This window comes from Biomphalaria glabrata, chromosome 17, assembly GCF_947242115.1.
Source record: "Biomphalaria glabrata chromosome 17, xgBioGlab47.1, whole genome shotgun sequence".
Lineage (NCBI taxonomy): Eukaryota > Metazoa > Mollusca > Gastropoda > Planorbidae > Biomphalaria > Biomphalaria glabrata.
In genome coordinates this window covers 20,572,673-20,589,086 of record NC_074727.1, presented here as the reverse complement: position 1 = coordinate 20,589,086, position 16,414 = coordinate 20,572,673, and the positions used below count along the sequence as shown (strand labels likewise).

The 16,414-nt window shown below is 34.9% G+C and overlaps 1 protein-coding gene across 3 annotated transcripts in view; it reads right to left on the bottom strand.

Moving 5' to 3' along the window:
* The window catches only part of LOC106052085 (intermembrane lipid transfer protein VPS13B-like), a 66,596-nt gene that overhangs the window by 45,400 nt on the left and 4,782 nt on the right, over positions 1-16,414 (bottom strand). For all 3 annotated transcript variants that reach the window (XM_056015226.1, XM_056015227.1, XM_056015228.1), the window contains exons 5-21: positions 15,483-15,650; positions 14,538-14,751; positions 13,926-14,124; positions 13,415-13,602; positions 12,472-12,678; positions 11,246-11,468; positions 10,152-10,334; positions 8,746-8,927; positions 8,110-8,295; positions 7,384-7,508; positions 6,864-7,048; positions 5,304-5,438; positions 4,222-4,389; positions 3,578-3,754; positions 2,270-2,463; positions 610-832; positions 252-472 (exon numbers count right to left, since the gene is read on the bottom strand). In XM_056015226.1, the coding sequence (XP_055871201.1) occupies positions 252-472; positions 610-832; positions 2,270-2,463; positions 3,578-3,754; positions 4,222-4,389; positions 5,304-5,438; positions 6,864-7,048; positions 7,384-7,508; positions 8,110-8,295; positions 8,746-8,927; positions 10,152-10,334; positions 11,246-11,468; positions 12,472-12,678; positions 13,415-13,602; positions 13,926-14,124; positions 14,538-14,751; positions 15,483-15,650 (3,178 nt within the window). The remainder of the gene's footprint in view (positions 1-251; positions 473-609; positions 833-2,269; positions 2,464-3,577; positions 3,755-4,221; positions 4,390-5,303; positions 5,439-6,863; positions 7,049-7,383; positions 7,509-8,109; positions 8,296-8,745; positions 8,928-10,151; positions 10,335-11,245; positions 11,469-12,471; positions 12,679-13,414; positions 13,603-13,925; positions 14,125-14,537; positions 14,752-15,482; positions 15,651-16,414) is intronic.

Below are 16,414 nucleotides of genomic sequence, written 5' to 3'. Positions count from 1 at the left end.
ATAACTGCATTATTAGTTATAAAATTACTATTAATTAAAATCTCAGATAATTGCACAATTAGTTAATCATTTGTTTAACAATGCTACTATCTTTGTATAATAATGGCTCTAGATTCTTTCATGCAGGGACTAAGAATTAAGAAAGTAAGAAATTAAGGTAAAGTCATACCTTAATGGGTTCTAACAGTCACCCAAGAAAATTAAAAAATTCAGTGACTAAAAATGGTAGAGGATATGTGACCATGCCTGACCTGAGCAGCAGTTATGTCCAGTTTGGGCTGGCCTACATCCACATGAAGGCACAGCGCCATGGTGCTAATAACCTCAGATGTTGGGGGATTGTATTTGCAGGTAACTGCCAATGTAGACATGACATCCACAGGGTGTACTAAAAATAGTGGATCACTCCGACCAGACATTAAGGAATAAATGCAGAAGTTGCTAACTTTGACAGACCAAGGTAACTTTTCACCTGCAAAAAAAAAAATTTGTTTTTTTGAATAATAATATCAAACATTCCCACAACTTACAAAAACAAAACATCTCAATTTCATTTTTATATGTAAAACATATAGAAAGGATAAAAATAATAGTTCATTTAAAACACACCTATGAGTGAACCTTGAATGGATCTAACAGGCACATCTTGGATGACATTCATTGGTTTTGTCATAGTGCTGGTCACTGTGATTGAAGGCAGACAGATGACCAGAGTGTCAGACAGTCTCCCAGCATGGCGTGCCTGATGGACAATGGTCAGGATGTCTGAACTGGACTCAGTGTTGGGGACACCAGTTTTGGGCAAGAATATGGCACATGGTTTCAGCTCCATCTAGAATAAAAGAGGAAAAAGAGTCCAATGTTGTTACATGCATAAAATTGTATTTGTATAATAGTGCAAAACTAGAAAAACTAATTTATCCAAATAGCGAAAAAAAAATGTATACTGACAACCAGAAACAGAAATTCTTTTTCTCATAAATTTATAATAAAGTTTGGATGAACGAATACAGAATGATTATTTTAAATAAAAAAAGATTTCCTCAAAAATTACGTTAGTCAAGCACTTCTCAAAACATATTTTAAATGCATGTATACAGTAAATAAGGAGGTGCTGTGGCTGAGCAGTAAAGCACTTGGCTTTCTGAGGGTCCTGGGTTTAAATCCTAGTGAAAACTGGGATTTTTAATTATGGGATCTTTGAGCACCTCTGAGTCCACCCTGCTCTAATGGGTACCTGACATTAGTTGGAGAAAAGTAAAGGCAGTTGGTCATTGTGGCTGGCCACATGACTTCTTATCTTATCTTATATAATACAGACGTTACTTCAAAAAAGAAGATGATTACGTCCTACGCGTCATGCATTTAGTCATGCATATTAACCAATGACTTAACTGCCAAGTCACTGGTTTTCCTGGCTAGCTCAGGCAACCCATTCCATGCTCTAATAGCACTAGGGAAGAAGGAGTATTTGTACAAATTTGTCCTAGCATATGGGACGAGGAATGTGCCTTTATCTTTGTGTCTTTCAGAGTATTTTATAAAATTTTGTTTTTGTATTTGAAGATTATGGTTCAGTGTTTTATGTATTATTGCTACTTTACTTTTGAGCCTTCTGTCCTGAAGGCTTTCTAAATTTAGTGATTTTACTAAAGGTGTTACTCTAGTCAAATGTGAATATTCGTTTGTTATGAATCGCACTGCTCTATTTTGTGTCTGTTCTAGTTTCTTAATGTTTTCTTGAGTTGAGGGGTCCCAAACAGAGGATGCATATTCTATTATTGGCCTAACCAAGGTTAAATAACATTTTAGTTTTATGTTCTTATTTGATTTATAGAAATTTCTTTTAATAAATCCTAATGCTTTGTTTGATTTTTTTGTAGTTTCATCAATATGTGGATTCCATGACAGTTTTTCATTTATTATAACACCTAGGTATTTTGCGTTTTTAGTCTGTGTTACTGGTTTGCCATGAATAAGATAAGTGGAATTAATTTGTTTTAGTTTTTTTGTTACTCTTAACAACTGACAAATGACATCCTCGTTAACCATGGGCCACAGAAAAAGATGACCTTTACATCATCTGCCCTATAGACCACAAGGTCTGAAAGGGGAACTTTACTACTACTTACTTTTATAGAGTAAATCACTTCAATAACCTTTGTGATTTCTGTTACTAGATCTACTTTACTATGTAAAGCCCAAAGGTTCACATAGATTAAGTAGACTTACTAGGCTTAGAGCAAGTCAAGTGCACTCATTGTTTTACCTGGACATGAAACATTCTAAGGAGAGGGAAATACTGAGCCAGGGTCTGGCCCAATGTCTTTTTCTCTGGCTCTTTTGGTTCCTTGTCTTTTTCTTCTGTGGTGGATGATGACCTTCCTTGTGGCGGCTGGGAGGTGGATGTCTGCTGGCGGCTTATACCTGGATGTGAAGGGGAGCTGGTGGAGTGTACTGAGGCTGGCAGAGGGAAAGAATGAAGATTTGTATTTGATTGACTCAATGGTCCATATTTAATTCATATTTAAAGATTATAACGAGACTATTAATGGACCTCATTCACCAAAACAAAAGGTCATGTGATGTCCATAGATAAAACAACGTAAAATACAATCATATGATTTTCATGTTTGATTCGGATTAGGTCATAAGTTGTATAGAATAGATAGGGAAGCACAGCATGACTCAAGGGTGTTTGTTAAGAATTTGTGAATAAGGCTAGACAATTTAATGCTGTTGTCAAACTCATAGATTAACAAAGTAATCTTTTTAAAAGAGAAATGCTCTAGTTAATAATATTTTTTTCTATTGGAAACAGCCTCAAGCCTTTTAGAAGTTATACCTGATTGTTTAAGCTATCAATCTAGTAAGTTAAATGCATACCATTCTTCAGTGGCTGAAGCTAGAAGTCATTTAGTGTATCATGTAACTGGCGAATGGAACAGATGTTATTTAAAGCGCGAGTTTGAAGGACTCAAACTGAGAATCCTTCATAATCACACTTTTTTTTCTACTCTTTATCCAACAAAAACAACTACAATGCTTGGGAGTTATAAAGACAAGATGGGACCAGTGTGTTTAACATGAGTTACAGTTTTGGTTTGAAATGTATAATCTTTAATTCCTGAATGAAAATAAACATTGAAATTCACAATCAACAAAAGCAACAGACCTACAAGTTGTCATGTGCCTCATCACATTCATCAAAGCATTTTCAGTGTTTGAGTTACAGGAAATCTACAGTGAAGTGCAACATTCGTGTAAAATTCATTTACAACAGTGCACATGTGTATTACTATTAATAGTAATAATAATCATTTTATTTATAAAGCACTGTTAACAAACTAAATGTAGGTTCAAGGCGCTCTAATAACATTACAAACACAAGAGCTAAAATGACAAACTTATCCAAAAAAGTTTTAAACAAGTAGGTCTTAATGTTATTCTTGAAAGTAGTGTAATTATTATAATTATTGCAATGAAGAAGTGATAAGAAAGGCACTCATATCAAAACCACATTCACAGCACCAATAACCATTATAAGAACAAAAATATCTGCTAAATGTGCAATTACCTTGAGAGACGGCATTCAGAGGAGAGGTCATCTGAGCAAGTGAGAGGTCAAGGGTGACTGCAATTTGTTCTGTCTTGTGCCCAGGCCTAGGTTGAGGGCAGTAGTGGAACCATGAGATCAGGCCAGGGTCCAGCCAGAAACATAGGCCCTGACAGTCTACAAGGGCCAGAGCTTGAGCTAAGAAATCAATTTTAAAAAATCAAATTTATCAAAATTATTTTATAATACTGGTTCACATAGCTTAAATAATTTACCTTTATTTTAAAGTTTGAATGTTTCACCTCTATTATAAAGTTTAAATGCTTTACTGCTACTATAAAGTTCGAATGCTTTACTGCTTAGAATATCTCTTTAAAGTGATCCTCAATGGGCAATCTGTGACAGGCACCACAAAAACTGGTTGCCCAACAGTTATGTGAATATAATACCATGTCATCTTAAGGGAGTGGACATAGATTTTGAAAATTTGGAATAGGTAGCCTTAGAGGTGAGAGGTAGTGACAGGGAAAGCTATGGACAGCAGTAGAACCTGCTGGCTGGTGATGTGGAAGGGAAAGGATATCACAAATAAAAGTATGAGAACCTCTGGTATAGAGAATAATACAAGTGCAAACAACTTATATTTTCTACAGTACTAAAAGTACCTTCACTGACTCCTGTGTGCTTTGGTTTCTGAAATGTAGCAGTAATACAGTCACAATGTAACTCTGACTTGTCCAGCACAGGCTGCTTGAAGAGCTCTGGGTTGCAGATCTTAGAGGTATCGTTGGGACCATATAAGATGGGAATTACTGACATTTTACCTGCAATGCCTGGATATTCAAAATATTTGTCACTGTCACGTATCATTGTCAAACATTATTTTATTTCATTATTATCAAAATATGTCTTGGGTTGAAGTTGAATTTCAGACCTAATTAGCAGGGTTTTCCACAAGTTTTTCCCAATCACGCAGCGAGCATGCACCTTACGCTTGACAGAAAAGTATTTGATTGGTTAGAGATGCGAGCTAGAGAACAAGAGACGTTTTAGTCACATGACAGTAAGCTGTAATTTAATTGGTTGTTTGTCCGAGACTATAACGAGATCCTGAGATTGCGTGGTTTGGCTCAGGCGTAGGTAGATCTTCATCCAAGCAAGACGTTTATTGTTATTAAGTCTCGTGTGAATATTCAGAAAGTGTAGTCACTTAGAATCCAGTAGTAATATTTTGAATGTTTCATTTAGATACAGTTTACTTTGTAAAATACTGTACATATCGTGTTTCCAAGTTTTAAATTAAAAGTTTCTGTATTTGAATTGAGAGGATTTTCTTCATTGAATCTAATAGTCGATAGTTAAATAGATACATCATATATAATCCCCGGCAAGTCACAGAAGTTCATCTAATCAGCTGACATCTTCAAGAAAGGTCTAATATATTAGCACCTCCCAGCACCTTAGATGAATTAGCACTACTTAGCACCATCTTCCAATAGAATCATCGGCATCACGGTTGTGAGATCTCAGCACCATCCGACAAAGAGGCAAAGTTTATTCAAGATCCCTCCTCATCAAGATCCAAATGACCGTGACAGTTACTGATCAAGCACCAAAAAATGTGTTACATTGTTTATTTCTATTATAATCTGTCAACACAGAAAAGCCTTAAATCTAATTGTCTTGAGGATGATCCTAGTCTAGAGATAAAGAAATCTTTCAGCCCTAGATTGCTCCATGCTCTTACCTGGACTGTAGAGGAAGACATGAAGCAGTGACAGACTGCCCACACACGCACTGACCAATGGGCTGTTACAGGACTTGAACTCAAGCCCACTCAGTCCAATTTCAAGAAGAGGATAACTTTGATGAGACGATTCACCTACAGGAAAAAAAAAATAAAGTTATGACTTAAGATGCACTACAATAGATTGATTTCAGGAGAAATCAGGAAAAAACAATAGCTAAATAATTATTACTTTATCATAAAGTGATTGATTTTATTTTAAACTAAACAAAAAAAAAAGATGACACAAATAATGTTAAGTGGAGCTGGTGGCTTGAGTTGGCTACATGAGGGAGCTGGTGGCTTGAGTTGGCTACATTGGGGAGCTGGTGGCTTGAGTTGGCTACATGGGGGAGCTGGTGGCTTGAGTTGGCTACATGACACTTTCATAAGCCTTTGTCCACATATATAGATTAATTCTACATTACCTGTCTCAAAGCATTTGGAATGTGTGCATGTAAGTGCCTTTAAAATTGTATTATTTAATGGAAATAAATGCAAAACTATTAAACATGATATTCATATATTCCAACAAAAAAAAATGGGAGCCAAATGGATAACAGACTTCAGATGGCTTAAAATGGCTTTGTATGTCATGGTAATAATTATCTGTAGGATTCTATTAAATCAACAACTTGGCAGAGTTTAAGTCACTGATCGACATGCATGACTAGATAAACACATGAAATGGGTAGCCCATAATTATCTTCTCTTTTGAAGTCACATCTGTAATCTATAAGAAGAATGAGGAATTATTTTAAGAGCGCTCAAATTAGATCCATTAAGTTACAAAAAGCTGTGTTTTACTAGATAGCTGTTTTTCTATCCAATACTTTATAGTATGCTTTATAAATTCTTTCTATCCATGCATCCCCATCACACAAACAAGGAAATCATTTTGATGCTTTGTGCTAACCATTTATTTTGTGCTAACCATTTAACTCTTTCTCTCCATAATTATTTTCCATGTTCCGACAGAATTATTTGTTTTGCTGATATGTATTTCGCTACCCTATTATGATTAAACTTTACTTTTTTGTTTTATCAGAAAATGTTATATTTGGTATACAATTAAAGGAGAATACACCCCTGTTTAGATAAAATGAAAAAAAAGTTTATTTTAGATAATGGAATTTGAAAAAAAAAAATATTTTCACAAAACTTAATATATAGCATATATAAAACATTTAAATTAATTGTATTGTATCCCATGTCACCACCACTTGATAAATTAATATAAAAAATACAGCATTTTTTAGCCCCCTCTCTTTAAAAACATAATTTTTGGTAAAAACACATTGAAAATGAAAAAGAACATCTTTATTTTTTTCAAAAGGGATTCAAGATTAAATTATAAGCAATTAAAAACATTTTAGGGGAAAAGAAAACAGAAACAACTAACTTCTTAAGCAGAATGGGATAAAATCCACGATGGTATCATCGATGAGGAGAGAAAGAGTTATCACTCTAAGAAAATCCCCAGCCCCACCTTGATGGGAGCATTCCAAAAATGTACATTACCAGACGGGGGGAAGAGATCATCCAGAAGGGAATCATTCAAGACTGGATCATATCCCTGTGGATACATGGAAGACAACCAGGTGGAGACAATCCTACAGCACATCAGAACACTGGCTTTGTTTATATTGACTGAAGCATTGGGTACTTCATACATCCATTCTTTAACAGGCAATGAGGAGTTCATCCTGGTAGAATTTAGGTCAACATCATTACAAACTCTAGACAATAACAATATCTAAACAAACATTCTCTTAAAAAGCATTAACAGTTAATTCTGGACAGATGGACACCAAAATGACCAGAATGTTTAAATACCAAAATAACCTTAATTTTAAAATGTTTAAAAGAATTCTACTCAATGGTTAATACATTTTCCCACATAATCATTGTTCTTAAAAAGTAAAATATTTTCTCACACTATCAGTCATAATAAAAATCTTATCTTTACAAAATGCTTTTATTTTAAGCTGTACTTTTGAAAAGCATGTGAGTATAATAAGAAAAGTATTCAAATGCTTACCAGAGTTTAGGAAGCACAAGAGATCTTAAGTACAGTGCAAAACTGCAAGGGGAAAGAATTGTTAATGTTCCTGAAACAGTTCCATCCACTTTAGCCCTTTGCAACCCAGCTTGAAAACTAAACAACTAAATAAAAGAAAAAAAAAATTGTTTTAAAGCATAGAAGCTAAAATACTAAACTATAAAACCAAACAAGTACATATTTATAACTTTAATTGAGTAACAATATGAGAATACAGGTCTTACACTCTGACTATAATTACACAATCATTACACAAAATACCAAAGTTCTGTCTGATTAAAAAGTTTGCAATGTAATTTTGCTAAATTTTAAAAATTATTTTAATCTAATTATCCACACACACACACAAAACATTTTATATAATTTATCGGCACTTTATTTTGTATTTAATAATGAGGAATATATATTAACATTTCAAGAGAATTAGCACTAGATAATTGAATGTCATTACTTGAGAGTCAAGGTCAATAATGAATGAAAGCAACCTGTGACATTTGGCTGAGGCTTTTGTTCATTCCCATCAAATGCAATGAATTAGGTTCCATATGGCCTACAGTCAAGCCTGTTTTACTTATCAATTGGCCATTTCATCTCCTGAATCAAACGTTTCCATTCTGAGGCAAAGTTGAAGCTGGAAAGATTGTTTTTCCAAAACGCAAGAAACAGCTTACTAAAGATAAGTATGATGAAATTCAAACAACTGACCTTGACCTGCAGATGAGAGTGACAATGATGGAGCAGGTTGCTGGATGGCCCAGCAATGGCAGTTACCAATTTGACTAGTCGACCGGGATACATAGGCTTAGTGATCTGAAGGTCAAACCTGCTGGTGGAGAGCACTATGGCAGGAATGGGAGGGTTAGGATGACCTTCTTCTGTGCCCTTGGCATCCTGTAGAGTAAATACTTAGAAAATACTACTACTTTATACATAGAACAACAATTAACTTAAAATAATAATTCAGATGTTTTATAGCCATTTGCATTTTAAAGATGTTCATTCACTACAAACAACAAAACCTCTATAGAATGGGGATAGTGAGCATACCTATGCCTTAAGTTTTACAGCATTGAAGTAGAACAAACTAAACTATAAAAAAAAAGTATGTGCTACATATATATAATTTTAATTGAAGAAACACATTTTCATAAAAATTCCATTACAGTAGTTGTATCTACCCAGTCATTTGATGATAAAGTTTGCAACTTAGATTCAGTTAAAATAGAAACCAATATTATAAGAAGTTAAAAATTCCTGTGGAAAATTGCAATATCTAACTTTTCACTGGGAAATTAATTCAAACGGATTGTTTTGTCATGTGCTGTCACAAATATTTCTTACCCTTTTCTTTTGACGATACTTGTAGTTCTTCTTAGCAACGTCACAGTAGGAATGCTCAGCCTGTAAAATGGTGACAGTGGGGTTGATAAACATCATGTGAAGCAGAGTCGTGGGAATGAACTCTTCCAGTGACTTCACTTGGTCCTCTGATGGCTTGGGACGCTCCTCTGGAGTTGTTGCCACTGATGATGGAAATAAAGGTTGGCATCAATACATGTTTTGGGAAGCTTTTCATGCATTAGAGGATCTACAACATATGGAACAATTATAAAATGTATCGACTGGTTTTGATCTACTGCTAGGAGTTGTGTCATATAGGCACTATACTTAAAGTAAAACTCACCAACTCATTGGGAATTAGCAGTGGGTTTTATAGTTTAAAATAATCCTAGATCTCTATATTGAAAAATGTTTTTAATTTAAAGGGTAATATTCGATACAATTGTTAGAAGCATAAAATATAAAAATAGTATCACCCTAAAAATTGACAGCACAAAGAGATAGGACAAAACAGACCCTTGGTCACAGAAACTGGTTAAAAGGTAAGCAGCCATTCACCATAACATTCTAGCATAGCCAAAGTGAGGTAAGGTCAGAAGCTAAGAATCATGTGGAAACCTCTTGATTGTTGAAAGACAGCCAGACAGAAGAAGGAACAGTTGCAGAGATATGAGCTAACCAAGGACATTATTTATTCTTATAACCTCATTGTGGATCTCTAAGACCCTGGTGTGTTTAATGGTTATAGCTTAACCTTGTTTCCTTAATCGAGTTCCCATAGGTCACCAACCTTACTGCCAGAAAAGCATTCTAACCCAGAGAAGTTAGAGCTCCTGAGTCCAAAGAAGGTTTTGTTTTTAGTTGCTTTGAAATATTGAGGTGAATGAAACAATGAAACCTGTCACCTTGTGGTAGGACTGCCATAGGAACAGTTGAAGCTGTGATGAAATATAGTTTTCTTCTCTATTTAACCTAAACAATAAAACTGACAGATAAACATTGGAAAGTATTTGGGGGGGGAAGGGGCTAAGTGGTTAAGTGCTTGGCTTCCACCTGGGTTCGAATATCGATGAAGACTGAGATCTTGAATTTCGGGATTTTTAGGGCCCCCGTGTGTCCACCAAACTCAATGAAGACTGGGATCTTGAGTTTCAGGATTTTTAGGGTCCCCTGAGTCCACCAAACTCTAATGGGTACATGACTTTGATTGGGGTCATTGTGCTGGCCACACGACACCCTGCTCATTAACCGGTGGCCAACGAAACAGATGACCATAACATCATCTGCCCTATATATCTCAAGGTCTAAATATTTTTTTTTTGGGGGTGGGGGGGTACATTTGTAGTTGGTGGAGTATAATGGGGTAAGATAAGATTCTATAATCTATTGAATGCACTTAATCTCACCTTGTTTTGAGCTGCCATATGGCTGGTACTGATGATTAGTGGCACAGTGGATAAATTTGGACACACGATGGTACAGTGTGGAGGAAACGTTTAGATGGGTGTGGCCAAACACAAACCTCAGTGTAGAGAACTCCTTGAGGAAGACAGTGTCAGAGTTGTCTGTCTCAGACGAATGGCTGCTGGCTGAAACAAGATATGTGGGTTACTTCCCCAAAGATATCTCAAACATTTACATGGTTTTCACATGAAAGGCTGGTTGGTCATGTGGTATGTGCTCTGCACTGTCATCTGGTGGTCCAGGGTTTGAAACCTGCCCCCCATTGTCCTACTGGAGGTTTGGATTAGGATATAAATATCTTCATAATCTGAAGAAACATCTAAAACATGTAAAACATTTTACAAAACAAACAACAAAATTAATTTACAAATGAGACTCAAAGACTTTATTAATCCTTATTGGAAATTTGTTGTGATTGCAAGAACTACAAGTCAATCCTTTACATTCACCAGTTCTGTAGTCAGAATGACCACTTAGGCACCACCAGTTACATCAGTTTTCTGTCAATCTATTTTTTTATTCTATCTACTTATTGTTTTTATTTATCTGCATCCCTTATCTTTTCCTTATAATTCATCTTGCAGCATGTTTTTGCAAGACCCAGCGGAGTTATCCAATAGCAATTAGTGCTTCTATACTGTCCACATCGGCCTCCAGCAGAACATGAGTTATTTGTAATGTAGTCTTGCCAGTGTATGCCCATTATGGAATGAAAGCACCTATGATGGCAGCTTCAATTAGCCTTAAGTGCCTTCAATAGAGCACCCAGGTCTCAGAGTCATACAAAAGTGTGGTGAGAACTACTGCTTTACAAACATAATTTTAGTTGCTAGGTGAAGAGACCTATTTCACCATGCTCTCAGTTTGAGGTGATCAATAATGCTGTCTATTTCTCTGAACAGAGACACAGAGAAGGGAAGATACATATCAAGGAAAATACAAACCTTGCAGCTAATCCATTTCAGAACAACACTTTTGGAGACCCAAGGTTCAAAAGTATATGATAAAAAACATGAGATGTTCATGGAATTCTTACCTCCGTGTCTGATGTCATTGTTTTCTAATGAGTACAGATTGTCTACCCAGAATGCACCAAATCTCTGCAAGGCATACTGCTCAGTGTAAACCTGCCTGTGCTCGTCTGAGTCCACTATGTAATGCCTAGTGTCCCTGGGCACATCATCAAAGAGAGAGTTGGAGATGTAGTTGAGTCCAATCTTGTTGCTGAGTTCCTCCCCTCCACTCAACAATGTATTACACTGTAATGCATCGAGATGAATGTATTATTAAACAGGCTTTATAGCACTAGGCTAAATTCTCTATTTAAAAAGCATTTTGAAAATGTAGTTCTCCCTTTAATTTCTTCCTCCTAAATATTTTGTAATTGAAAAGACTGCAGGTATAGATATATTAAAATTGTTCTACAGGAGGATATGTACGCTTGAGCTTGGCTTGACTACTTATGAAGGGGGCTCGAGGTTCGACACCCGACTCGAGAAGAGTTGTGTTTACTGAGCTTCTAAAGGCAGCACAGAAAACCTTCTCCCAGATACCCCCTCCCCTTACTGGTCCAATAATGAGATTATTTATGCTATCAGCATGAAAGTAGCACTATATCAAAGCTATAATCTAATTTATTTTTTAGGTCCAACTTTTAAACTAGGTACTGTCTTAGACGATAAAATTTAATTTCAATGCAAATGATTACTAAAAAAGGGCAACAAAGATTAAATTACTAAGAAAAATGTCCTTCATTAGTGTTATAAAAAAGCCTTGGCAATCATCTGGTTGATACAGGGGATGAAGTGACCAAGGATGAAATGACCGGGGAATGAAGTGACTGGGGATGAAACGACCGGCGGGAACCATTATTATTATTACTATTAGTTCTATCAAAATACTGATCTCAAAGTTCCGCCATACAAAGTAAACAAATTTGACTTTTAAATTTTTTTTTAAACTTTGGTTTTAACCTAAAATGGCCTCCTCTAGTCTAGATCAATTAGGTAGGGAATTTTAACCTTATCTACTAAGATCTAATCAATCTTTAATTTGTAACCAATCAATTAAACACAGTAAGTTATTATTCTTTATTTAAGAACTTATTAAATAACACTCATCAACATATTGGGAAAGAAAGGTAATACCAAAAACATTGCTTGTATTGTATTTATAAAAATAAAAAACTCAATTCAATTTGAATCAAAACAAATATTTTCACAGGCCAAAGTTACTGAATCTAGAAGTAGCTAAAAGACTTACCCTGGCTATCTTCTCATCTGCCACATCACAAATACAGTTGCCACAGGTAGTTAGCTTCAATGAAGTCAGACCACACTGGATGCTGCAGAAAAGGAGACCCTGTAGAAGCACCTCCACTCCAACACCATCAATACTGAGTCTCAGAAAAGGCTGAAAGTGCATCTTCCTGTGGGGGAGCTCAGAACTGTCTTTAGACTTCTCTGTGAGCTGTAAATAAATCATCATAGATAGTTGGTGAAGGCTTCACATAAAGGAAAGATGCCACAAGCTCAAGTTTTGTTTGTGTCAATGGATGAGTCCTAGTACATAAACATGAGTAGTCATTCTAATAAAGATTGTCAAAGTTACTTTGAAGATCAAGTAAAGCTGATCTAGTTCTATGGCCAATAACTTACTAGAGTGTCATATGCCAAACAAAATGATGAACTGCCTTTCCTTATCCTAACTGATATTAGGTACCAGGTATCAGAGACTCAATAGCATTCTTAAAAATGATTCCTGATGCATACGTAACATTTTGCTCAAGTTTCTAACGTCAAAATTGTAAGCATAGAAAGAATTTTTCTAAATTATTTTATAAACTTATTTTGCACAGTACTTTTTATCATTAGTCAACATTCTCCAAAGCTCTCAACCCTCACAGCATTGACTCAGTCAATTACAATTTACAGCAATCCCTCTTTTTTTTTCTTCATTTCCTAGTTGTTGTTTTTTTTTGTATTCACAAAACATGAACATTCAGTATTATAAGACCAACTAATGATGGAAGGCTACATTGCTGCAGTGTGAGTTTATCATTATAATTAGTCTTTCATGCTTGATACATCATAATGAGAAATTAGAATGTGATTTCATTGTCTTTGGATGAAACAAAGTTAGTGTTTACAACCAGTTCCTTTGGTTTTTAAGAAAAGGTAATTAAAACTTAACAGATGAGAGTTACCTTAAAAACAATAGTTCCATGATGAATGTAAATGCCGATACATAAAATTAGAGGAGATGGCCTCCCTTTGTTGCCTTGCTGCTCTTCACCACCTTCCATGTCTTCATCTTCTGTGGGAAGAATTTGTGGCACATAGGACCAGGCCCAAGATGCCCAGCCCTGGTCAGAAGTCTGTTCAAGTTTATCATCTGGATTTAAAGTGTAAAACAGTCTGAAGTCATTCAAAAGAACAATGTGGATTGAGCACATTCAAATGCAAATTTAAAATGCTAAATATTTTATGAAAATGTAACAGCCAGCCTAATGACCAACCCTCTTTACTTTACTCTTACCCTCTGAAAATGTCATCAAATGAAGGGTAAAAAAAAAAAAAGAAATTAGCTACTCAATTACCTTGATGACTTTGACAAGTACCTTCAGACTTAGCATCTAATATCCAACTAGCGAATACTTACCATAGTTATGAAGAGTATTTTTTCTGTGTATATTAATTTGTCAATAAGTCATTTACCATATTTTGGTTCTATATCCAAAACTGTCTGATCCACAGAAGAGCTGTCCTCGGTTGTGCTTCCTGCAGTGGATGTTGGGAAATCTAGTGACCCATAGTACATGGCTATGCACAACTCTATGAAACGTATGAACATAGGTAGCTGGGTGTCAGTCAGTGAAAGATTTAAAGTATCACAGAACACGTTGAATCTGGTGACCTGATCAGAGCAAAAGAATGGAATTGACATAGATAAAGAGAAAGATCTTTGTTGAAAAATCAGATAATATTAACTAAGAAATAGATAAAGAGAAAGGTCTTTGTTGAAAAAAAAATCAAATAATATTAATACAGAAATTGACAACTTTTCAAAAGTTAACACATTCACAGAAAAAGATCTCTATTAATAAGTCAGACATAAATGAAAAGAATGATTATTGTCAAAAAGTCAAATAACATTAAATACAAGGCAAAATTTTAATTTTCAAGCTACAATCATATTAAGCATATTACAAATAATTGTGAAAAAAGTTCTTTATATTTCAAACTAAGTTTTACATTGATTAGCTTTACAGAATTGGGTTATTTCAAACAAATTGGATTGTTTCAATGTGAAAAGCTGTCTACACTTACACTTGGTAGCTTTGAGGAAACAGAGTCATACTCCATGACAAGCCTGCAGCTGACAGCACAGCGGTAAGCCATGGGCTCCTGATAGCTTTCAATGTGGCCGCTTGCGTTGGTTTTATCCAGACAGACTGTCAAGTCAGCAAAATTGACAACTTTCCTGAGAGCCAGGTCATCAGAAGTCAAGTCAACAAAGGCACTGTTCCATTCCTTATCCACGCTAAAAAAAAATAAACACTAATTACAAATCTATTATTTCCTGAAACTGAGTTCCAACAGTTGAGTCAGGGGATAAAAAAGTTTCATTTCTAAGCTTGAATTTTGGCTATTTATATTCCTTATTAGTGAATACTAGATCTGGTAGAGTCATAACTAAAATGTTAAATGAAATAGTGTTTTACAAGAAGAGAATTAGCTTTTCTAGAAATGCCAAACCTGATGAATTAATGCTGCTGGAAAACTGAGTTGGGAAAATGTGGCACTGGATAGATCCACATGGAGAGTGAGCATAAAGGAAGGGTCCCAGATAGCCATTCACAACAATAGATACCCAACCTGTGACCGCAGCTGTGTATCAAGGATTGGCCTCTTCAGTCACATAAGAAGTTGGAAAGGAAAAAGATCATCTCCCGAGATATAAAATGCCACAGAGAGAGAGAGAGAGAGAGAGAATATATATATATTTATTTATTTATATTTATAAATATTTTTGAATTATTAATAAATTCTAGAAATCAATACCATGAACTCATTAAACATGTTGTCAACCAAAGCTTGCATGAGACTGAACTGTAATATGACCATATTCAGATAGCATAGTCAAAATAAAGCTTGTTAAGTAGAGAAAATTAGTTCATTAAATTCAGTTACAATTTTTTAACAAAAATAGTATAGAAATGAAGAATTATTCATCAATTTCTCTTTGAAAATAATGACCAAAAGTCACACTACCTATAACATTCAGCAGACTTGACATTGACAGAGAGAACTATATCATCCTCAACAAACTTCAGGATCAGGTTGTTGATGATAAATGTTACATTGTTTATGATCCTGTTGACAATGCTTTGTAAGTAACCAGGGGGCAGGTCTTCTGTTGGTTGGCTCCGCCTCTTGCTTCTGAAAAAGTTAGTTATAATAATTTGGTCATCAATAAAATACAATTCTTTTCTTTAAGTTTTTTTTTTCAAATATAGTTCTAAAACCAGCCTAATTTCACCATTTCTAGGAACAATGTAACTGATGATAGAAGGATGATCATCAAGTTAAACAGAAAATTATTATTTCCAAAAAAGATCTTAGCTCAATAAGTTTTGCCTAGTAGCTAAGCACTACTCCACATCAAGTACATTTCATTTACGATAAAAATATTATGATAATTTAGTAAACAAGATTTAAAGAAATAGGTTTTAAAAAACAAACAAATACATGGCACACAGAAACAGTGCAGTTTAACCTTACATATGTTACTCACTTATATTAAACAACTAATTATTCAATTCACAGAACTTTCATGTCGTGGCTTAAAGTCAAGCAATAGATTTACTATAAATATAAATATTAATCTCATTACAGGGCTGCCTTTAAGCTGATTTGACTGATTGCTCCAAGCATGGGGCCAAAAATTTACATTAAGTATATCACTTTCAGTCACAGCTCTTGTCAAAGACTTTTAAAATGTGAGACTTAAAAGGTTAACATATTTCGTGTAGGTCTATCATATGATTATCATAACTTTAATTAACTGTGTTTGAGTTGCTTCCCATGTATGTTGTATAACAAATATTGGTATAACGATCTAATTAACAGTAATATTTGCTATTGTAAAAAAAAAAGAAAGAAGAGAAGCCTTGCAAGCATCCATTAAATTGGGCCCTGCAATT